This window comes from Cervus elaphus, chromosome X (genome assembly GCF_910594005.1).
Source record: "Cervus elaphus chromosome X, mCerEla1.1, whole genome shotgun sequence".
Taxonomy (NCBI): domain Eukaryota; kingdom Metazoa; phylum Chordata; class Mammalia; order Artiodactyla; family Cervidae; genus Cervus; species Cervus elaphus.
The window spans coordinates 124,140,583-124,166,856 of NC_057848.1; the positions used below are offsets into that span (position 1 = coordinate 124,140,583).

At 36.1% G+C, this 26,274-nt stretch overlaps 1 protein-coding gene across 4 annotated transcripts in view; it reads right to left on the reverse strand.

The window, feature by feature from the left end:
• The window catches only part of WNK3 (WNK lysine deficient protein kinase 3), a 163,873-nt gene that overhangs the window by 101,891 nt on the left and 35,708 nt on the right, over positions 1–26,274 (reverse strand). For all 4 annotated transcript variants that reach the window (XM_043896927.1, XM_043896925.1, XM_043896926.1 and 1 more), the window contains exons 3-7: positions 17,719–17,891; positions 16,918–17,138; positions 15,914–16,071; positions 5,099–5,187; positions 1,340–1,559 (exon numbers count right to left, since the gene is read on the reverse strand). In XM_043896927.1, coding sequence (XP_043752862.1) covers positions 1,340–1,559; positions 5,099–5,187; positions 15,914–16,071; positions 16,918–17,138; positions 17,719–17,891 — 861 coding nt within the window. The remainder of the gene's footprint in view (positions 1–1,339; positions 1,560–5,098; positions 5,188–15,913; positions 16,072–16,917; positions 17,139–17,718; positions 17,892–26,274) is intronic.

Genomic DNA, 26,274 nt, shown 5'->3' on the forward strand with positions numbered 1-26,274 from the left:
TGATTAAAATGTCAGATGGAATCCATGTATTTAATTTCACTCCTTCCCAAAGTTCAAAAAAACCCAGAGCAGGTGGATTTTTAAGTCATAAACTCACAAGGATAGACAGAATAAAGTCAACAGCAACAACAAACCTTTTGGACATTTGGGGATGTGGAAAACAGATAATAATTGGAAAAGGTGAGCCAGGGAAGGCTGAGAATCATTCTCATTTATACTGAATAATACTCATAATACATAGGAACTAGCCATACCAGGTACTTATAGAAGTGGATAAAGTCAAAAGAGATGACTAAAATAAGGAAGACTAAGTGAAAGGGTTTTCAGAAGTAGTTAGGTATTAGGTTCCGATCTCCCACCCTCCATTCCACATCTTTGGGTGATTGCTTCTCCCCTACTCAAAAAGTCTAAAATTTTGTTCTCTGGAAAGGGTAAAAAAGTATCTCTGGACCAGGGAACACCAGGCACTGTTGAAGGTATGGCTATCATGTGAAAAACAAGAAGATTAAATGACCATATGCATGCTGAATGCCATATGCAGAAACTGCCAGCACTCTCCCCACTTGGCTACCAAAATGCACCAATAACCACATCCTTATCCTCCAGGTAGGATACCGAAAGATAATTCTCTGGAGAATCTGACCAATTCAAGAAGAAAGACAGACAAATAATTACATTAGAGGTTCCCTGATTACTGGCCCACCCAGATGCCTGAAAGTAGAGGTTAACAAGTCTGACCTTCCCAGACTCAGTTCTCATAAACTCACAGGGAAGCTTGAGCCAGACTATGACCAAGAGACTCTGTTCAGCTTACCCCTCCTGGGTATCTTCACCTAACAGTAACTTTAGTAACCAGCTAGGTATGTGCTGGGCACTCTAGTTTTCAAAACAAAATAATATGTATTCTTTAGGTACACTATAATGAAAAGCAAAGGAAAGAGTAACACAAAAGTCAGGGTAGATCCATGGCTGACTCATGTCGATGTATGGCAAAAACCACCACAATATTGTAAATAGCCTCCAATTAAAATAAATAAATTATTTTTTTAAAAGTCAGGGTAGATATTATCTATAGTGATGAGGGAGGGGAATGCAAGTGGGAGGGGGCACACAGATAACTTCTAAGGTACCAGTACTGTTCCATTTCTTAACAAAAGTACGGTTTTACTATTCTTTATACTATACATACAAATTTAATATACTCAGCTACATAGATATATTTCACAATAAAGTTTCAATTTAAATAAAGAAAATGAGAGAAAAGAAAGCAATCATAAAGAGAAAGGATGCAACCCCAATACTATAACAGGAGGGGAGGCTGGGGATAGGATTCACTTACCATTTCATATGCTACTTCCTCAGGTGTATCTGTTTCTAAATTGAAACTGAATTCAATAGCTTCATTATCTTTATGTTTGCCTTTCAATTTTTTAGGGTCTTCGACCCAGAGTCTTAAAGCCAGGGATGAATTTGAGCAATCATCTTCCTCTGCCAACTCCACTCTTAGTCCTGTATCCTCCGCAAAAAATGCGTGGTTTAGTAGGTCCCTTATAGACAACCTAATAAACAATATGCAAACCTGTTATCAATTCTTCCAATCACAAACAAGATATAGAACACTTAATCAGTAAAAAATCTGTCAAAGCAACAACTTTATTTAAAATTTTCTATTAACTAAACCATTAATTTGTCGTCTTATAAAACCCTAATCTTACATCCCACTTATCATTACCCAGGATGCAAAGAAACCTCGATTAACATGCATTTGTAGTGATCTTAATTAAGGACCATTAACAGTAACATATCCAGATACTAAAGTTTAACATACCTAAATGTACACCTAGAGATAATTTGAAAAGTGCTGCAGTACATTAGATGGATTCAGTATCTTCCCTAAATCACTGGCTTAAGTCATTAGAAGTCTAACAATGGATTGTCAGCAAGGAAACTAAAAACTTTTCCAGATATATAAACTCTAAAGTAAATTAACAATTCAAACTTTTTTTTTTACAAAATTTATAAATAGAACTCATTAACTCAATTAACAGTAATCTAGTCCATGTACTTCATTCACTCTTTAGAGAATGCCATGGGTGAAACTAATTTAGTTCATCAAAGTCATACAGTTTTCTTGAAGTATTTAAGGCCAGTGTCCTAGGCCAAAGTATACACATAATGAATACAACTCCAGCCTAATATTAGGGATTAATCTAATATTACGTTAAGAGAAGAAAAAAAGACAGAGGCTCAAATTTTTTTTATATGCTGGGAAAGGTAATTTCCCTTTCTTTGACCAAATTCTAAAATAGAGAAATAATATCTAAATTACAGGCCAGTGAGAGCTAAAACTGATATATTCCATAATGTCTATGTAGAAAGCCCCTCCTATACTATTTAAAACAGAAGCTATGACAAACCTAGACAGCATATTAAAAAGTAGAGACATTACTTTGCCAACAAAGGTCCATCTAGTAAAAGCTATGGTTTTTCCAGTAGTCATGTATGGATGTGAGAGTTGGACCATAAAGAAAGCTGAGCACCAAAGAATTGATGCTTTTGACCTATGGTGTTGGAGAAGACTCTTGAGAGTGCCTTGGACTGCAAGCAGATCAAACCAGTCAATCCTAAAGGAAATCAGTCTTGAATATTCATTGGAAGGACTGATGCTTAAGCTGAAGCTTCAGTACTTTGGCCACCTAACGTGAAGAACTGACTCACTGGAAAAGACCCAGATGCTGGGAAAGATTGAAGGCAGGAGGAGAAGGGACGACAGAGGATAACATGGTTGGAAGGCATCACTGATTTGATGGACATGAGTCTGAGCAAGCTCCAGGAGCTGGTGATGGACAGGGAAGCCTGGCATGCTGTAGTCCATGGGGTTGCAAAGAGTCAGACACGACTGAGCGACTGAACTGAGACTGAACTGAAAGCATGTTGACAGCATGGTATCCTGTAAGTTGAGGATTTTCAACCTTGTACACTTTAGTGATCAAGAGACAAACATTTACTTAAGACAGCTTTTAAGAAAAGAATACGCTTGCTCAGACTAACTAGTCTTAAGGCTGAGGTGAGATGTGTTTAAGAATGTACAATCAAGTTAAGCATTCTGCTTCTCAATGAAAGTTTTGCCTAGATAATTTTACTATGGAATAATCACTGCAATAGCAGCAGATAGTATCATTCATTAAATATTTCTTACTCTGTTAGGTATTTTATACTCATTATCTTTTTAATCATCAAAATAATACCTATTTTGAGGAACACCTAAGTAACTTGCTCAAGATCACACTGGCTAAGTGTGACTCCAGATTTGAATCTTCTTCTGCTGTGGAAGCCTATGCTCTTTCCAAAACACTAATGTGCCATGAACCTTTTTTGAATATTCCAGTGTTCTTTGGTAATAGATCCTAATTAAAATGCTGCATAAAAAGCAATCAGAAACCAAACTAAAACAACTACTTCAACACAGTAGTTTTAGCATAGCTTTAAAAAAAAAAAAGCATGCCTAAACTCCTACAATTCAAAAACACCAATAAAACAACTCAATTTTTTTTCTAAAGGCAAAGGACTTCAATAGATAATTCTCCAAAGAAAATATACAAATGACTAACTGATAAACACATGAAAGGATACTCAACATTATTAGTCCTTAAGGAAATGGAAATCAAAACCAAAATGAGATAGCACTTTACACCCACTAAGATGGATATTACCAAAAAACAGTTCGTGTGGATGTTAAGAAACTGGAACCATCATACGTTGCTGAAAGGAATGCAAAATGATGCAGCCACTGTGGAAAAAAAATTGGTCATTCTTCAAAAAAAAATTAAACATATTATTACCATATGATTCAGTAATTCTACTCTTAGGTATATACCAAAAAGAACTGAAAGCAGAGATTCAAGAAGATACTTGTTCACCAATGTTCATGCTGCATTATTCACAATAGCTAAAAGGTAGAAATAACCCAAGTATCTATCAACAGATGAATGGATAAACAAAATGGTGTGTATATGAGAGCACAAAAAGACAAATATTATATGTCACAAAAGAACAAATATTTTTATTCCACTGGTAGGAGGTACCTACAAAAGAGGTAGAGACTAAGTAGAATAGAGATTGGCAGGGGGTGAGGGGAAATGGAATGGGGAGTTACTATTTAATGGGCACAGAGTTTCTGTTTGGGATGATGAGAAAGTTTTGGAAATAGTGGTGATGATTGTACAACAATGTGAATGTGCATAATGCCACTTAATTGTACATTTAAGAATGATTAAAATGGTAAATCTTAGGTTATTTATATTTTACCATAATTAAAATATATAGATATAGCCTATTGGTGCAAACACAAAGAATGTTGTATAATAAAGCTATAATTAAACAGGCTTTATCTTAGGGGCTTTTTATATTTTAAGATATGCAATAGTAAGCTTAGATAACTAATAAAAATGAGAGAGAGTCAGTGAAATGCTGGTGTAAATAATTTCTATAAAACATCTATTATCTGATTTGATCATAATCAACTAGAGATAAAACACTAACCTACCAATTTAAGTAACCAACTGTCCAAAGTTCAAATTAAAGGGAAAAGCTAAAACTAAAATGAATTGTGAGAAAAATACAAATTGTGACACAAATAAATTTAGAATTACTAATTTCTTGAAAAAAATAGCCTTATCAGCTTTACCATTATCATGACACAAGAACATATGGACAAATTAAAAAAAAAACAGCTAGTGAGTTAATGGTTAAATTTTTCTTAAACTGTCATAAAAAACCATTTAAGTACTTATGTGAAGTTGACAATGCAGAAACTCTCCACTATCTATCAACTGTTAGAAGAAAGTTTACCTGAGAGGGGACTGTTAAACTGATGGCTAAAAGTGATGAAGCTTAATATCAGTTCAAGAAAAATTCAACACATAATATCAATTTAAAATGGCAACAGATGCAATAATACACTTTACTATAGACAGTGTGGTTTGGCTTCCACTCAAAAGTCATACCCAGCATGATTCAAAGGTCAGAAAAAGACCCAAAGCAAGATAAGAGAAAAATTCATCCATCAGTTATGTCATTTCACTATATATGCACCCACCTTTCAGATTTGTTTTGACGAATACATCCCTCGATGATTTCTTTCACTTCAGGATCAGTGACTTTATCAAAACTGGCTGGTTTTATACCCTGGAAGAGGAAAAATGGTTTCTAGTCACAAATTAAGCAATTGAAACCCCAGGCCAACATGACACTTAGTAAAATAATGATTTTTTAAACACTAAACAACATTCAAACCTTAAATGAAATAAATATATATACACAATATAAGTTTCACAGCTTTTTGACAAGGATTTTGTCACCATTCTACAAACAACAGTGAAAACCTGTAAACAATCTAAGTCTTTAATAACAGAAGTAATATTATATAAACTATGTGACATACACATAAAGACAAATGCTAATAAACAGAAACTAAAAATATTCTCACAGTAATTAAAAACATGGAGAATTCTCATACTACAACATTAAGCAGAAAAAACATAGGATTTCAAAATGTACATACAATATAACCCCAATTAGTAAAATATAATAAATCAGTATTTCTTGAAATCATAAAAATCAATGTTATTAGAAAAACACTTTCAGAAATTCTAAATAAGGAATTCTCTACTGCCAACATTTCAAATCAGTATTTCAAAGTCTTCTAGAATGGCTAGACACAATCAGTAAATATACATATAAAAAATATATATTTTGTTATATGCATAAACTTTTCAGAAATCTATACTGTTTTTATACATAAACAATATCAAACTATTGAGAGAACCTTAAGCTAATTATCAGGTTCTAGGAAATCACTATCAAATTATTGAGGTCCATATAATTCAAAACGTTTTTATAATAACTGTGCTTGCTGCCTAAACCTGCTTATTTTACATTCTACCACTCTTAATTTATGAGTTTTAGAGTTAAAAAATAATACAAGATTGCTGCCATCACTTAATAAAAATTCCAAATTAAGCTATAAGCAGAAAGGTATAATAAAATAATTATCACAAAATGAGGCAATCTAAGATAATGTTCTAGGTCTGTCACACTACCTTACAGCATACAGAATCAGAAAGCCAATATCATATCCTAGATAAATCTGGTGAGATTAGGAGTTAATTTGGGCCTCAAATTCAAGAAGCTTTAGTAGACATGGAAATCTGAAATGTGATATTTCATTTTAATGATGTTAATATAAAAGAATAAAGTTACCAATCAAAAAATGGAGTTTTTAATTCTTATAGAAAATACCCTCTTTGACCTTTCCACTGAGCTCTTAACCACTCCCTAGCCCTGGATAATTATTGCTTTCTCTGCACCTGGGGGAAAATAACTGGGGAGCTGAAACTTATAAAATCAAGTATAGACTCTTCTATTTGTGGCCCAAATTAAAAGGGCATTCTAGCCTCATTAGTTATCTGAAATACGTGAACAATCTCTTTTGTGGCCCACCTTGAGCTACCCAACTGAACATGAAAGAGATCTAATTTGAACAATCCTAACACTTTGCTTCTATCTCCCTTAAATTCCTTCTATACTCCAATCCTCTTATTTTTGTAGTCATCTGTGAGTTTATATCATTGCCCTACTAAAAATGTAAACTCTTCGTAGGTAGCAAACACGTCTTACTCACATTCCTTGTAACTCTTAATGTAAAAAAATTACTCATAGCAGTGACTGTCATTTAATAATGAGGCTTTCAGAACTAGAAAAAGTCTTCAAAACATTTAGCCAATCTTTATTATTTAGCTTTGGAAAATAACATCCATCTAATAAATAAAAAGATCAGTTTTCATTCCAATCCCAAAGAAAGGCAATGCCAAAGGCTCAAACTACTGCACAATTGTACTCATCTCACACGCTACTAAAGAAATGCTCAAGATTCTCCAAGCCAGGATTCAAAAGTACATGAACTGTGAACTTCCAGATGTTCAAGCTGGATTTAGAAAAGGCAGAAGAACCAGAGATCAAATTGCCAACATCGGCTGGATCATTGAAAAAGCAAGTGAGCTCCACAAAAACATCTACTTCTGCTTCATTGACTATGCCAAAGCCTTTGACTGTGTGGACCACAACAAACTCTGGAAAATTCTTAAAGAGATGGGAATACCAGACCACCTGACCTGCCTCTTGAGAAATCTGTATGCAGGTCAGGAAGCAATAGTTAGAACTGGACATGAAACAACAGGCTAGTTCCAAATATGGGAAGGAGTACATCAAGGCTATATATTGTCATCCTGCTTATTTAACTTATATGCAGAGTACATCATGAGAAACGCTGGGCTGGATGAAGCACAAGCTGGAATCAAGACTGCTGGGAGAAATATCAATAACCTCAGATATGCAGATGACACCACCCTTATGGCAGAAACTGAAGAACTAAAGAGCCTCTTGATGAAAGTGAAAGAGGAGAGTGAAAAAGTTGGCTTAACACTCAACATTCAGAGACTGGACTCAGAAGATGGCAGAAGAATAGGATGGGGAGACCACATTCTCCCCCACAAATTCATCAAAAGAACATTTGAATGCTGGGCAAACTCCACAAAACAACTTCTGAGTGCTGGCAGAGGACATCAGGCACCCAGAAAGGCAGCCCATTGTCTTCGAAAGTAGGTAGGACAAAATATAAAAGATTAAAAAAAGAGGCAAAAGAGGAAGGGATAGAGACCCATCCCAAGAAGGGAGTCTTAAAAGAGGAGAAGTTACCAAACCGCCCTACCTGGGGAGAATGTGCTCACCAAGCACCTGGTTGCCTGAGCTGCTCAGACCTGGGAAGGGCACAAAACGCAGGCCCAACTGAGTCTGTGCCTTTGTGGAGTACCCAAGAACCTGAACCTGAGCGGCTTAGACCTGGGAAGTACACGCAACCCAGGCCTGCCACAGATATTTCCCCGGCAGAGCAAGCTAGAGCCTGAGAAGTGTAGACTGGGAAAGCGCACGCGCTGTGAGTGAGGACAAACCCAGTGCAGCCAAGACACTGTGAGCACTCCCCACACAGGCCAGCGATATTTGTTTGTAGTGTTCCTCCCTCCCCACAGCATGACTGAATAAGTGAGCCTAAATAAGTGAACACCTTCATTCCCTTGTGTCAGGGTAGAAATTAGAAACCGAAGAGACCAGCAAACAAAAGAAGCTATAATAAACAAAGAGAACCACATTGGAAGTGACAGATGCAACAGATTGAGATCCTGGAGTTAACACTGACTACATTGGAAGGGGCCTATAGATCGTGAGAAGTATAAGCCGGACCAAGGAACTATCTGAAACTGAACTGACCCCACACTGCTCAAAACAGCTACAGAGAAATTCCTAGATATATTTTTACTATTATCATTTTTTTTAACTTTTAAAAAAGTTTTTTAAGTCATTACTCCTTGAATTTTCATTTTTATAACCTAATATTACCTTGCAAAAAAGACCCTATTTTTAAAGCAAACTTCATATATATATTTTATAATTTTTGTGACTTTGTTTTGTTTAATATTGTATTTTTGAGAGTCTAACCTCCACTCTAAATTTTTAATCTTTGCTTTCTGGTATTTGCTATCAATTTTGTACTTTTAAGAACCCAATCTTCAATACCTGTTTTTACCTGGGAGTGTGATTACTGGCTTGATTGCTCTCTCCCCCTTTTGACCCTCCTTTTTCTCCACCATGTCACCTCTATCTCCTCCCTCCCCCTTCTCTTCTCTACCCAACTCTGTGAATCTCTTTGTGTTCCAGGTTGTGGAGAACAATTAGGGAACTGATTACTGCATGGATCTGTCTCTCTCCTTTTGATTCCTCCTTTTCTCCTCCTGGTCACCTCTGTCTCCTTCCTCCCTCTTCTCTTCTCTGTGTAACTCCGTGAACCTCTCTGAGGGGTCCAGACTGTGGAGAGCACACAGGGAATTGATTACTGGCTAGCTTGCTCTCTCCCCTTTTCATTCCCCCTCTTCTCCTCGTGGTCACCTCTCCCATCTCCCGCTTCTGTTCTCCATGTAACTGTGTGAACCTCTCCAGGCGTACCTCACTGTGGAGAATCTTTTCATTATTAACCCAGATGTTTTATCATCGGTGCTGTGTAGATGGAGAAGTCTAGAAGCTACTGTAAGAATAAGACTGAAAACCAGAGATAGGAGGCTTAAGTCCAAAACCTGAGAACACCAGAGAACTCTTGAAAGCAGGGAGCACTAATCGATAAGAGCTCATCCAAAAGCCTCCACACCTACACTGAAACCAAGCACCACCCAAGAACCAACAAGTTCCAGAGCAAGACATACCAGGCAAATTCTCCAGCAATGCAGGAAAATAGCCCCGAGCTTCAATATACAGGCTGCCCAAAGTCACACCAAACCCACTGACATCTCATAACTCACTACTGGACACTTCATTGCACTCCAGACAGAAGAAATCCAGATTCACCCAGCAGAACACCGAGGCAAGCTTCCCTAACCAGGAAACCTTGACAAGCCACCTGTCCAACCACACCCAAAGGGAGCAACCTCCACAATAAAGAGGAACCACAAACTACCAGCATATAGGAAGGCTACCCCAAACACAGCAATCTAAACAAGATGAAAAGGCAGAGAAATACTCAGCAAATAAAGGAACATGATAAATGCCCACCAAACCAAACCAAAGAGGAGGAGATAGGGAGTCTACCTGAAAAAGAATTCAGAATAATGATAGTAAAAGTGATCCAACATCCTCAAAACAAAATGGAGTTATGGATAAATAGCCTGGGGACAAGGATTGAGAAAATGCAAGAAATGTTTAACAAGGACCTAGAAGAAATAAAAAAGAATAAGGCAATAAATGAGATCAAAAACACTCTGGAGGGAACAAACAGTAGAATAACGGAGGCAGAAGATAGGATAAGTGAGGTGGAAGATAGAATGGTGGAAATAAATGAAGCAGAGAGGAAAAAATGAAAAAAGAATTAAAAGAAATGAGGACAACCTCAGAGACATCTGGGACAATGTGAAACGCCCCAACATTCGAATCATAGGAGTCCCAGAAGAAGAAGACAAAAAGAAAGGCCATGAGAAAAAACTTGAGGACATAATAGTTGAAAACTTCCCCTAAAATGGGGAAGGAAATAGTCACCCAAGTCCAAGAAACCCAGAGACTCCCAAATAGGATAAACCCATGGAAAAACACCCCAAGACACATATTAATCAAATTAACAAAGTTCAAACACAGAACAAATATTAAAAGCAGCAAGGGAAAAACAAATAACACACAAGGGTATTCCCATAAGGATAACAGCTGATCTTTCAATAGAAACTCTTGAGGCCAGAAGGGAATGACAGGACATACTTAAAGGGATGAGAGAGAAAAACCTACAACCCAGATTACTGTATCCAGCAAGGATCTCATTCAAATATGAAGGAGAAATCAAAAGCTTTACAGACAAGCAAAAGCTGAGAGAATTCAGCATCACCAAACCAGCTCTCCAACAAATGCGAAAGGATCTTCTCTAGACAGGAAACACAGAAAGAGTGTATAAACTCAAACCCAGAATAACAAAGTAAATGGCAACGGGATCATACTTATCAATAATTACCTTAAATTGGAGTCAATAATTACCTTAAATGGAGTCAATGCTCCAACCCAAAGACAAAGACTGGCTAGATGGATACAAAAACAAGACCCCTATATATGCTGTCTACAAGAGACCCACCTCAAAACAAGGGACACATACGGACTGAAAGTGAAGGGCTGGAAAAAGATATTCCATGCAAGTAGAGACGAAAAGAAAGCAGGAGGACCAATACTCATATCAGATAAAATACACTTTAAAATAAAGGCTGTGAAAAGAGACAAAGAAGGACACTACATAATGATCAAAGGATCAATCCAAGAAGAAGATATAACAATTATAAATATATGTGCACCCAACATAGGAGCACCGCAATGTGTAAGACAAATGTTAACAAGTATGAAAGGGGAAATTAACAATAACACAACAATAGTGGGAGACTTTAATACCCCACTCACACCTATGGATAGATCAATTAAACAAAATTAACAAGGAAACACAAACTTTAAATGATACAATGGACCAGTTAGACCTAATTGATATCTATAGGACATTTCACCCCAAAATGAGGAATTTCACCTTTTTCTCAAGTGTACAGGGAACCTTATCCAGGATAGATCACATCCTGGCCATAAGACTAACCTTGGTAAATTCAAAAAAATTGAAATCATTCCAAGCATCTTTTCTGACCACAATGTAGTAAAATTACATGTCAACTACAGGAGAAAAGCTATTAAAAATTCCAATATATGGAAGCTGAACAACATGCTGCTGAATAACCAACAAATCACAGAAGAAACCAAAACAGAAATCAAAATATGCATAGAAATGAATGAAAATGAAAACACAACAACCCCAAACCTATGGGACACTGAAAAAGCAGTGCTTAGGGGAAGGTTCATAGCAATACAGGTTTACCTCAAGAAACAAGAAAAAAGTCAAATAAATAACCTAACTCTCCACCTAAAGCAACTAGAAAAGGAAGAAATGAAGAACCCCAGGGTTAGTAGAAGGAAAGGAATCTTAAAAATTAGGGCAGAAATAAATGCAAAAGAAACAAAAGAGACCATAGCAAAAATCAACAAAGCTAAAAGCTGGTTCTTTGAGAAGATAAATAAAATTGACAAACCATTAGCCAGACTCATCAAGAAACAAAGGGAGAAGAATCAAATCAACAAAATTAGAAAAGAAAATGGAGAAATCACAACAGACAAAACAGAAATACAAAGGATCATAAGAGACTACTATCAGCAACTATATGCCAATAAAATGGACAACTTGGAAGAAATGGAAAAATTCTTAGAAAAGTATAACTTTCCAAAACTGAACCAGGAAGAAATAGAAAATCTTAACGGACCCATGACAAGCACGAATATCAAAACTATAATTAGAAATCTTCCAGCAAACAAAAACCCAGGACCAGACGGCTTCACAGCTGAATTCTACCAAAAATTTAGAGAAGAGCTAACACCTATCTTACTCAAACTCTTCCAGAAAATTGCAGAGGAAGGTAAACTGTCAAACTCATTCTATGAGGCCACCATCACCCTAATTCCAAAACCCGACAAAGATGCCACAGAAAAAGAAAACTACAGGCCAATATCACTGATGAACATAGATGCAAAAATCCTTAATAAAATTCTAGCAAACAGAATCCAACAACATATGAAAACGATCATACATCATGACCACGTGGGCTTTATCCCAGGGATGCAAGGATTCTCCAATATCCAGAAATCAATCAATGTAATACAGCACATTAACAAATTGAAAGATAAAAAACATATGATTATCTCAATAGATGCAGAGAAAGCCTTTCACAAAATTCAACATTCATTTATGATAAAACCCTCCAGAAAGAAGGACTAGAAGGAACATACCTCAACTAATAAAAGCTATATATGACAAACCCACAGCAAACATTATCCTCAAAGGTGAAAAATTGAAAGCCTTTCCCCTAAACTCAGGAACAACACAAGGGTGCCCACTCTCACCACTACTATTCAACATAGTTTTGGAAGTTTTGGCCACAGCAATCAGAGCAGAAAAAGAAAGAAAAGGAATCCAGACTGGAAAAGAAGTAAAACTCTCAATGTTTGCAGATGACATGATCCTCTACATAGAAAACCCTAAAGACTCCACCAGAAAATCACTAGAGCTAATGAATGAATATAGAAAAGTTGCAGGATATAAAATTAACACACAGAAATCCTTTAAATTCCTATACACTGAGAAAACAGAAAGAGAAATTGAGGAAACAATCCCATTCACCACTGCAACGAAAAGAATAAAATACTTCGGAATATATCTACCTAAAAAACAAAGGACCTATATACAGAAAACTATAAAACACTGATGAAAGAAATCAAAGATGACACAAATAGATGGAGAAATATACCGTGTTCATGGATTGGAAGAATCAATATAGGGAAAGTGAGTATAATACCCAAAGCAATCTTTAGATTCAATGCAATCCCTATCAAGCTACCAATGGTAATTTTCAGAGAATTAGATCAAATAATTTCACAATTTGTATGGAAATACAAAAAACCTCAAATAGCCAAAGCAATCTTGAGAAAGAAGAATGGAACTGGAGGAATCAACCTGCCTGACTTCAGACTATACTACAAAGCCACAGTCATCAAGACAGTATGGTACTGGCACAAAGACAGAAATACAGAACTACAGATCAATGGAAGAAAATAGAAAGCCCAGAGATAAATCCACGCACCTATGGACACCTTATCTTTGACAAAGGAGGCAAGAATATACAATGGACAAAGACAATCTCTTTAACAAGTGGTACTGGGAAAACTGGTCAACCATCTGTAAAAGAATGAAACTATAACACTTTCTAACACTATACACAGAAATAAACTCAAAATGGATTAAAGATCTAAATGTAAGACCAAAAACTATAAAACTCCTAGAGGACAACATAGGCAAAACACTCTGACATAAATCACAGCAGGATCCTCTATGACCCACCTCCCAGAGTAATGGAAATAAAAGCAAAAATAAACAAATGGGACCTAATTAAACTTAAAAGCTTTTGCACAATGAAGGAAACTATGAGCAAGGTGAAAAGACAGCCTTCAAAATGGGAGACAATAATAGCAAATGAACCAACGGACAAAGAATTAATCTCAAAAATATACAAGCAACTCCTGCAACTCAATTCCAGAAAAATAAGCGACCCAATCAAAAAATGGGCCAAAGAACTAAACAGACATTTCTCCAAAGAAGACATACAGATGGCTAACAAACACATGAAAAGATGCTCAACTTCACTCATTATCAGAGAAATGCAAATCAGAACCACTGAGGTACCATCTCACACTGGTCAGAATGTCTGCTATCCAAAAGTCTACAAGCAATAAATGCTGGAGAGGGTGTGGAGAAAAGGGAACCCTCTTACACTGTTGGTGGGAATGCAAACTAGTACAGCCACTATGGAGAACAGTGTGGAGATTCCTTAAAAAACTGGAAATAGAACTGCCATATGACCCAGCAATCCCACTTCTGGGCATACACACCGAGGAAACCAGAATTGAAAGAGACATGTGTACCCGAATGTTCACTGCAGCACTGTTTATAATAGCCAGGTCATGGAAGCAACATAGATGTCCATCAGCAGATGAATGGATAAGAAAGCTGTGGTGCATATACACAATGGAATATCAATCAGCCATTAAAAAGAATACATTTGAATCAGTTCTAATGAGTTGGACGAAACTGGAGCCTATTATACAGAGTGAAGTAAGCCAGAAAGAAAAACACCAATACAGTATACTAATGCATATATATGGAATTTAGAAAGATGGTAATGATAACCTTATATGCCAGACAGCAAAAGAGAGACAGATATATAGAACAGTCTTTTGGGCTCTGTGGGAGAAGGTGAGGGTGGGATGATTTGAGAGAACAGCACTGAAACATGTATATTATCATATGTGAAATGAATTGCCAGTCCAGGTTCAATGCATGAGACAGGGTGCTCAGGGCTGGTGGACTGGGATGACCCAAAGGGATGGGATGGGGAGGGAGGTGGGAGGGGTTGTTCAGGATGGGGAACACACGTACACCCATGGCTGATTCATGTCAATGTATGGCGAAAACCACCACAATACTGTCAAGTAATTAGCCTCCAATTAAAATAAATAAATTAAGAAAAAAAACCTCAACATTCAAAAAGCTAAGATCATGGCATCTGTTCCCATCACTTCATGGCAAACAGATGGGGAAACAGTGGCTGACTTTATTTTCTTGGGCTCCAAAATCACTGCAGATGGTGACTGCAGTGATGAAATTAAAAGATGCTTGCTCCTTGGAAGAAAAGTTATGACCAACCTAGACAGCATATTAAAAACCAGAGACATTACTTTGCCAACAAAGGTCCACGTAGTCCAAACTATGGTTTTTACAGTAGTCATGTATGGATGGGAGAGTTGAACTCTAAAGAAAGCTGAGTGCCGAAAAACTGATGCTTTTGAACTGTGGTGTTGGAGAAGACTCTTGAGAGTCCCTTGGACTGCAAGGAGATCCAACCAGTCCATCCTAAAGGAGATTAATCCTGGGTGTTCACTGGAAGGATTGATGATGAAGCTGAAACTCTACTACTTTGGATACCTGATGCGAAGAACTGACTCAGTGGAATAGACCCTGATGCTGGGAAATATTGAATGTGGGAAGAGAAGGGGATGACAGAGGATGAGATGGTTGGATGGCATCACCAACTCAATGGACATGAGTTGAATAAACTCCAGGAGTTGGAGATGGACAGGGAGGCCTGGCGTCCTGCAGTCCATGGGGTCACAAAGAGTTGGACACAACTGAGGGACTGAACTGAACTGAACTGAATAAATATCTAAAAATTCTTCACAAACAAATGGATATAGATAACATATCTGTACATTTTCCCCAACGATACTAATACAGAGCATTTTATATGACCCCATTTGATTATGGGTACATAGCATAAATCTAAAGCTTGTTTCATTACAATTATGTTAAATTTAGCACTATTTACACAGAACTAACTCATTGGACAAGACTCTGACGCTGGGAAAGACTGAGGGTAGGAGAAGAAGGGGACGACAGAGGATGAGGTGGTTGGATGGCATCACTGACTCAATGGACATGGGTTTGGGTGGACTTTGGGAGTTGGTGATGGACAAGGAGGCCTGGTGTGCTGCAGTTCATGGGATCGCAAGGAGTCGGACACAACTGAGCGACTGAACTGAACGGAAACCAAAGTTAGGTTTGACTAAGTTGACTTTTGGTTGACTTTACCATGAAATGTGGCAATTTGTGAAGTAAAAAGTATAAAGTTATACTTACGCTAGTTACTTTACGGTATATTTGAGCTGCATTCTGGCATTCAGAATAAGGGTACTCTGAAGTAGCCATTTCCAGCATACACATTCCAAAAGCATAGACATCCACAGATTCATCATAATGCTCTTCATACATCTCTGGGGCCATAAACTCAGGAGTACCTACAAAATACCACAACCACATATTTTTAAGAAAGAAAAATGTAGAGAATTCCCTGGCAGTCCAGTTGTTAGGACTCTGTGCTCTCAGTGCCTAGGACCCAGGTTCAATCTCTTGTCAGGGAACTAAGATTCCCCCAAGTGATGTACTGCAGACAAAAAAAAATCTATGCCAAGATCACATTCCCTTTGCCATAAGGATTACTTGAGATAATTTCTGTTCCCTAAAAGCAAACATATATATATATGTGTGTGTGTGTGTATAATATATACATACATACCCACACACACACACACACATATATAATGTCCTTAATTTCCTTAATTTTCCATACTGATAAAGGACAGTTTGCAATGCTCATAGGTAATGATCACCAAAATCTGTTTTTATTTCTATCCTTCATTTAAGTTATTCAAAATTTTTGAAGTAGTAAATCTCCTTTATAAGTCCTCAGAACTTTTCAATAATATTAAATACATCACAAAAGAAATACACTAGGATGTCTCTGAAATCAGTTAATATAGAATAGATATTTCAAAGTAAACTCACATTCTAGGCCAGGGGCCAGTAAACTTCTCTATAAAGGGTCAAACAGTAAATATTTCAGACTTTGCAGTCCATATGGGCTGTCACAACTAATTAACTCTTACACTGTAGTGCAAAAGCAGCCATATACAATATGTAAATCAGTGGGTATTGCTGTGTTCCAACAAAACTTTTTTTACAAAAATAGACAGGGAAGTTCAAGTTGGCCCACAGGCTATGGTTTGCTGATTCCTGTTCTAGAAATATACAGTTAAAAAAAAATCTTCCTTTACACAATCAATAAACTATAAAACATTAATCACCAATGACACTTTTAGCAAATGATGTACGCATTAAGGTGGCTAGTCCTAGATCACCAATCTTCACAGATCCAGTGGGTCCCGTGATGAAAATATTGTCACACTTCAGATCCCGGTGAATAATAGGAGGAGTCCTAGTGTGCAAGAACTGCAACCCCTTTAAAATCTGCCTGCACCAGCTCCTTAAGACCTTTGGTTTCATTACTTTAAACCGTTTTAAGTACCTACACAAAGAAACAAAAGATCACATGTAAACAAACATACCTAGCTTATTATATAAGTACATTAGGGTAAATTACATAAACAAGCCAATACAGTATGTATTAGGATTGCCATCACTGAGTTATTTTTTATTGTCTAACAAAATATTTTTAAATATAAAGCCTCAAAGTACATCCCCCCTACAGAAAAAGTACATACCACATATAACAGTCACAAATAAGTGGCTGTACCATCAGATGAAATGCTCTAGTCAGAAACAATAGACTATAATTATATAGTACCAATCACTAGGTATTTGAACCTGCCACATTCCCAATCTTTCATCCTCTACAAAATGACATTATCTCTATAATTATTTCTAGTTCTAAAGTTCAATGATATGCCACAAACATTAATTTTTCAACATTGTGTTCTCTAACAAACTTCATTAACACCCTAATTTTTTAACCTGCCCTGAAACAGTCACTAGATTCAGAATCTACCAATTCTTTAACCATGTAGTGTTTCTTTGCAAACAACTTTTGTGACTCTTGAAAATTATTTCCAAGTAAATCTCCATTGACACTATCAGGGTCAACTTACGTCTTTAAGGTTCCTGATGTCATAAGTTCTGTCACTAATACAATACATTTCTTTCCTTTTAATATAGACTCCCAGGAATCATAAAATCGAACTATATTGGGATGTTGGAGACCCTTTAACATCTCTGCTTCTTCCTTGAACCTTTGCTGCTCGGCTTTGGTTAATTTCCGGTCCTAAAATGGAAGATCAAGTTCCAAATTAAAGTCTAGAAATTGTCTTGCACATTTATAATACCACTCAAATGAGTATTTTATTTATGCATATATATGTACCTATTTTTTACCTGTCAATCCTTTTTTCAGTACCTATAAAATCACTGATATTCTTTGTTAGGTACTTGCTCTGACTCCTCTCATAGAGCAAAATGCAGCAGTTGTTTGTTGTATTTGTTGTTGTTGCTTAGTTGCTAAGTCATGTCCAACTCTTTGTGACCCCATGGACTGCAGCCTGCCAAGCTCCTCTGCCCATGGGATTTCCCAGGCAAGAATACTGGAATGAGTTGTCATTTCCTTCTCCAGGGGATCTTCCTGGAGTTTGACCCAGTAATCAAACTCACATCTCCTGCACTGCAGGTGAATTCTTTACCATTGAGTCACCAGGGAAGCCCTGTTTGTTGTATACTTTAAACTGATACATTGTTATATGTCAATTATATTACAACAAAATTGGAAAAATAAATAATAAAACTTCCTTTGCTGGAAAAGAAAAATAGTATCGCAAAATGAAAAAGTAATAATCAAAACCAGTCCAGTCTGGTTCCAAATAGGGAAAAGAGTATGTCAAGGCTGTATATTGTCACCCTGCTTATTTAACTTATATGCAGAGTACATCATGAGAAACACTGGGCTGGATGAAGCACAAGCTGGAATCAAGATTGCTGGGAGAAATATCAATAACCTCAGCTATACAGATGATACCACTCGAATGGCAAAAAAAAAAAAAGAGAGAGAAACTAAAGAACCTCTTGACAAAGGTGAAAGAGCAGAGTGAAAAAGCTGGCTTAAAACTCAACATTCAAAAAACTAAGATCATAGTATCCAGTTACATCACTTCATGGCAAATAGATGGGGAAACAATGAAAACAGTGACAGACTTAATTTTCTGGGTCTCCAAAATCACTGTGGACAGTGACTGCAGCCAAGAAATTAAGACACTTGATCCTTGGAAGGAAAGCTAAGACAAACCTAGACAGCATATTAAAAAGCAGAGATATCACTTTGCCAACAAAGGTCCGCATAGTCAAAGCTATGGTGTTTCCAGTAGTTAGGTACAGATGTGAAAGTTGGACCATAAAGAAAGCCAAGTGCCGAAGAATTGATGATTCTGAATTTTAGTGCTGGAGAAGACTCTTGAGACTCCCTTGGACAGCAAGGAGATCAAACCAGTCAATCCTAAAGGAAATCAACCCCAAATACGCATTGAAGGACTGATACCGAAGCTGAAGCTCCAATACTTTGGCCATCTGATGCGAAGAGAAGACTCATCGAAAAAGATCCTGATGCTGGGAAAGATTGAGGGCAGGAGGAGAAGGCATCAGAGCATGAGATGTTGGGATGGCATCACTGACTCAATTGACATGACTTTGAGCAAACTCCTGGAGGTAGTGAAGGACAGGGAAGCCTGGCATGCTGCAGTCCATGGGACCACAAAGAGTTGGACATGACTTAGCAACTAAACAACAATAATCAAAACAGATAATAAAAAACTTTCCCCTAAGAAATCTCCAGATTTCCACATCTAAGGATCTATAATGTCAGGGAAGGAATAACAGAATGTTAGACACCTAGATATTTATTCTGGTTAAATATCCGAATTGGCAACATATTTCCAGACAGAAGTATAAGGTTACCAACCAGTAAAAGACATTCAAACAGGCATTGGACCTGTAATTTGCCACATTAAATACCAGAAGGCAAACGAGCAATATTTATAGTATTCTGAGGGAGGACTGTGACTCTCAAATTCTGAACCCAGACAAGCTATCAATCAAGTTTACAAGGGAAAAATACACACATTTCTATGAAAACAAGGATATAAGAAGTATACCACATCATTTACCAATCCTGAAAGTAGTACTCAAAGAATTAAATGTGGCCAAATAATATCGTTAGAAAAAGAAGGTGTGGCATGTAATAAATAGTAAGAAACTTTCAATAATGCTTTTTAAAAAAAGAAGCTTAAGTAACTGTGGCTAATATGGTTGGCAATATTTTCTAAACAGTAATTAAAACTGAAGATATACACAGCTGACCTTTGAATAACACAAATTTGAACTGCATGGATCCACTTATACTTGGATTTTCTTCCAATAAATATTACAGCGCTACATGATACACTGTTCGTTGAATCCTTGGATGTGGAACTGCAGATATGGAGAGTCAACTAAAAAGTTATCATGAATTTTCAACTGCTTAGGGCCAGCACCCCTCACCCACACATTGTTCAAAGGCCAACTGTAATGCAAAATGATAAATCTGGAATTACTTCATTAAAATCTAATAGAGAAGGAAAAATAAAACAATTTCTGTCTTCTGCAAGGGAGAGGAGTGAAAGGAGTGATAGAACTATTTTAAGTTTTGATGTCAATAGGTAATCAAATTATGTTAGTTAAAAATTTAGGTATGATTTCCATTTCAAGACGGTTGACAACATATTAATTCCCATCCCTTCTTACACCCCACCAAAACGACAAAAGAAATATATAAATAAATCCACAGTAGTACTTTACATGTGAGATGGGTTCAAACAAAAGATTTTTTAAAGATAAAAAATATATACCCTGATAGAATGCAGTTTTATGAAACTCATGAGAGTATAAGAAATGGCAAGTTGATAAAAGTAAAAGACTTCTGTTAAAAAAGGTTTTTAAAAGACTTCATAGTAACCCTAGGTAAGCAACACAACCACAGCTCTGGCAATTTCATTTTTGATTACTTTATTCATATTATTCCTTGATGTGAAAATATGTAAAAGGAGAGTCAGTTGCAGCATGGTTTGTAATTGTGAAAAATTAGAAATAATCACAATGTCAATAACAAAGTTTATTATATGCCAAGCACTGTCCTAAATTTTTTTGTATATTAATTAACTTCTAGTCCCTACAACAACCCTTTGTGATAGTCACTAATACTGTTATTACCATTTTGCAAATAAAGAAACTGAGGTTAAGATGGTTAAGTAATTTGTCCAGGATCAAATGGGTTATATAGAATGCTAAACTTGGCTATAAACAAATTTAACAGTTAAACGAATAAGCTAGATCTATGCATAGTAATGTGGATAGATCTCTTAAGGCCTACGGTTGAGTGAAAAAAAAAAATCTGAAAGAAATTTGTAACACCTTGTACATAAAAGAAGGGGCTTTCCTGGTGGCTCAGGGTTAAAAAATCCACCTGCCACTAAAACTAGTCTTATGTTTTACTTTTTAGGTCTATGAAGATGAAGTAAAGTTGCTTAGTTGCGTCCGACTCTGCGATCCCATGGACTGTAGTCTACCAGGTTGCTCCATCCATGGAATTTTCTAGGCAAGAGTACTGGAGTGGGTTGCCATTTCCTTCTCCAGGGGATCTTCCTCACCCAGGGATCAAATCCAGGTCTCCCGAATTGCAGGCAGACGTTTTACCCTCTGAGCCATGAGGGAAGCCCCTTTTAAGTCTATAATTTGAGTTATTTAGGGCTATAATTTGAGTTAAAATTTTGTGATGTGTGAGAGTTAGGTCAAGGTTCATTTTTTTGAATATGTATGTCCAGCACCTTTTGTTGAAAAAATCATCCTTTCTATGCTGAATCACCACTGCACCATTCTTCTTTCTAAAATCCCTTGACCACATCTGTTTGGGTCTATTTCTGAACTCTATTCTGTTCCACTGATCTATCTGTATGTCTACCTTTTTGCCAATATCATACATGTATCATTACTACACCTTTAGAGTAAGTCTGGAAATCAGTTAACATGAATTATTCAAACTCGTTCTTTATCAAAATTGTTTTAGCTATTCTATTATCCTGGCCTTTGTATATTAGGTTTTTTTAAATTTTTATTATTTATTATTTTTATTTTTGGCTGTACTGGGTCTTTATTGCTGTGTGCAGGCTTTCTCTAGTTGTGACATGTGGGGGCTGCTACTCTCTAGTTGTGTGCAGTTTCTCATTGTGATGACTTCTCTTCTTGCAGAGCATGGACTCTAGAACGCAAGTGCTTCAGTAGTTGCAGCATGCAGGCTCAGTAGTTGTGGCACACAGGCTTAGCTGCCCCAAGCACATGGGATCTTCCCAGTCCAGGGATCAAACCCATGTCCCCTGCATTGGCAGGTGGATTCTTAATCACTGGACCACCAGGGAAGTCCCCCATATTAGTTTTAGAATCAGTCTGTCAACATGTAAAAAAATTCCTGCTGGGATTTTGCTAAAATTGTTTTGAATTTCTAGGTCATATGGAGAGAGTGAACATCTTAAGAACAATGAGTCTTCCAACCAACCCATTTATTTAGATCTTTGATTTCTTTTAACAGTGTTTTTTAGTTTTCAGCATACAGATTCTACATATACTTTGTTATTCATACCTATGTATTTCATTTGGGGTGCTACTGTAAATAGTACTTTTTAAAAACTGCAATTTCCAATTATTTATTGCTACTGTAGAGAGATATAACTGTTTTTATATTAACCTTGTATCTGGCAACCTTGTTAAAATCACTTATTAGTTCCAAGTACTTTTTTTAGATTCACTGAGATTTTTCATGTAGATAATCATGACATCTGCAGGTAAAGACAGTTTTATTTCTTCCTTTCTTCTGCATTCCTTCTATTTCTTTTTCATCCCCTATTTCACTAGCTAGCACTTCCAGAACAATGATGTTGAGAGCATCATATCAGAAGTGTTGAGAGAAGACATCCTTCCCTTGTTAGAGGAAAAGCAGTCTTTTCACCATTAAGTATAATGCCAGCTGTTTTAAGCCATTCTAATAGCTGCATTTTTTAAATAGATGTCCTTTATCACATTACGGTTTCCTTTTATAGCAAATTTGCTGAGTTCATCATGAATGGCTATTGAATTTCTTCAAATGCTTGTCCTGCAACTATTGAAATGACCATGTTGATTCCTCTAAGGCTATTAATATGTCAAATTACATTGAGTTTCAAATGTCGAACAATCCTTGCATCCCTTGGAAAACCCCCACACAAGTCATCATGTATTACTCTTTTAATATATTACTGGATTCAGTTAGCTAATGTTATGCTGAACATTTTTTCATCTATGTTCATGAGGGATACTGGTCTATAGTTTTCTAGTAATGTCTTTAACTATTTTGGGTATCAAGTGGGTAGGCGCTGGCTTGACTCCTGGCTCTGTTCCCTTAAGTAATCATTCATCTGAAAGTTAGTATACAAATGAAGGTTTGGGCCTCCACTTCGTCATCCTATACCTTCTAACTTCATCTCCATGGGTATTCTAAAGAGCAGATATTAAAGACTGAGAATTCTGAGGTATTATAGTCTATCATCAGCAAGAAGAGATAAAGTTATCTCTTCCCCAATGTTTATGCTGTTTATTTTCTTATCTTATTGATTCTGTTGAAACATCCACAATACCAAAAAATAGTTGTGGTAACAGTCACCACTGTCTTTTATTGTACTTTAATTAAAAAACAGCCTTATCTCATAGCTTAGACTGTTTACAGTATTTTTTTTATTTCCACAAATAGTTTAACATGTTGAACTAATTTCCTTATATTCTTATGTTACTTTTATTTTTTAATTAGGAGTGGCTGTTGAATTTTACCAAATATTTTCTCAGCACCTACTGATATGATCATAAGGTTTATTGACAGGTTCCTGATATAGAACTATTCTTCAAATCTTAAAGCCTAGCACATTATTCTTTTGACCCACTGGTGAATTCTATTTGCTAATATTTTACTATGGATTTTAATATCTGCATTCGTATATGAGACTGAGCTATAGTTTTCCTTTCTGTACAAAACTAGCATTTAGTTTTAAGATTATACAGCTTCATGAAATTAACTGGGATTAAACAATTTAACATTGGAACAGCTTGTCAATTAAAGGTTATTTAGAAATCAAGCTCTGAATCTACTTTCTCCTGATGTGTTTTTTCTCTTTTTAAATTATAAAAATATTCAGGCATAAACAAAAAGGTGTAACAACCAGCTTTGTTGAATTTTTAACATTTTGCCAAATTTGCTTCCATTTTAACAAGACATTACAGAATTAAAGTCCTCTACATATCACTCCTTGATTTGATCCCTTTCCTTTCCCTCCCAGAAGTAACCACTACTTGAGTTAGGTTTTTAATCCATGAAAGATTTTAGAAGTTTTAATTATATGCTTGTATCCATAAGCAATATAGTTTTACATATGTTAAAACATATAGGTGGTTATCACATGGTATGCATCCTTTTGCAAATTATTTTGCTCAATGTTACATTTTTTATATTTATGTACTGTGATATGTATAATTTGAGCTTATTCATTTTAACTATTATACAGGATCTCATTAGACAGTTCTACCACACTGATGAATAAAGTTATCCATTCAGCCCACTGATGGGCATTTGGATTGATTCAAGTTTACTTTATTATAAACAATTTTGCATTGCATATTCTTGGGATGGCTCCTTGCCCTGGTATTGTGAAAGTCACTTAGTCGTGTCCAACTCTTTGTGACCCCATGGACTATACAGTCCATGAAATTCTCCAGGCCTGAATACTGGAGTGGGTAGCCTTTCCCTTCTCCAGGGGATCTTCCCAACCCAGGGATCAAACCCAGGTCTCCAGCATTGCAGGCAGATTCTTTACCAGCTGAGCCACCAGAGAAGCCCAAGAATACTGGAGTGGGTAGCCTATCCCTTCTCCAGTGGATCTTTCTAACCCAGGAATTGAACCGGGGCCTCCTGCACTGCAGGTGGATTCTTTCCCAGCTGAGCTACCAGGTATTAAGTGGGGGGGAAGACCTTAAATCCCCTCTCTACATCATCTTAATACCTAGCCTACTTTTCTTTTTCTCCTAATTTTGATTAGGAGTAATCTATTAAGATTTAAAATGTGTTATCATTGTGAAAGGTAGAATCTAGACAGTAGGTATTATGAATGTTCTATGATTTTTAACTTTGTTCTAGATTTGAAATGTTTCATAAGAAAATGCTAGAAAAATGTATTGTCAAATGTACATGTAACATTCTCTTATCATTCATTTACTCTTCCATAGCTGGCTATGTTTCATTTCTCATTTCTTCTCTCATATATTTTTACCCTCATATTTTCCTTCATCAGGTTCATTAATCGTTTTTCAGAGTAAAAAAATTTAGAATTTATCATATTTTATAATTTTTTATTAATTTCAATTATCTTATATTAACTCCCTCTTTCTCTTTTTTGCTTTCTTTTAGTGTTACTTCTCTAATGGCTTAAGATAGGTACTAAATTCCTTCTAGTTATTGTTCATCAATAATGAAGGCATTTTAGTGATAAATTTTATTCTGGGTGTAGCTTTTACAATGACTCACAAATTTTGTTGCAAACACTGTCTTTTTCATTGCTTTCTAGGTAGTTCATACTTTTAGTTTTTATCTCCTCACTGATCTAAAGACTGTGATTTCTGATCTCCAATTAGATAAGAATCTTATTGTTACATGTTTCATTATTCATTTCTAATTTTGAGTGATGCAGAATATAAAATCTCTTTTCTTTTAACATAAGGTTTTCTCTGGGCCACATATTTAACCAATTTTTTAGTAGCTTATAGACTATAAAAATGTGTATTTCCTATTTGGAGGATATTTAAGGTTCTATACATACCCATCAAATGGAGTTTATGGATTATATTATTCAGTTTCTCTCTATTTATTCACTTTTTGTCTGCTTGATCTGCCCTATTCTGAAAGAAGTGTATGAAATTTCCTACTACAGTTATACGTTTATCCATTTTCCTTTAATCTATTTGAGGTTCTGAATTTAAAATATTAACCAGAATATTTTTGGTGCCTACAAGTCTTTATCAATGGTACTTATCTTCTTAAACTATGAAGCAAATAACTTTATAATAAACAGGTATTTCTGTTTAATGCTTTAATTTTACTTTCTTTCTTCTGAGATAGATATTAATATTGGTTGGTACTCCTCCTGCTTTCTCTTTGCTGGTTTATAGCTTCACCTTAACCTTGCTTTATCATTGTTTTAAGTATTTTTTCTAGTAAACAACACACGTGGGTTTTGTCTTTTAATCCCATCTGAAAATGTGAGTTTTTAAACAAACAAGTGTAATATGTCCACATTTGATACAGTAAAAGATATATTTCATTTTACTCCTTCTATTTTAAGTTATTTATCTTACTTTGCTGCTTCCTTTTATTCCTGTTAACTTAAAAGTATTTCATATTGTTTCTCCTTTTTACTAGTGGTTAGCTTCCTTTTCCTGACATTCAAAATTAAACACTAATAAACTAATTCAGCAAAGTAACAGGATACAAAATCAACACTCAAAAATAAATTGGGTTTCTAGAATTTAAAAGGATATCCCGCATATAGTTAGGAACC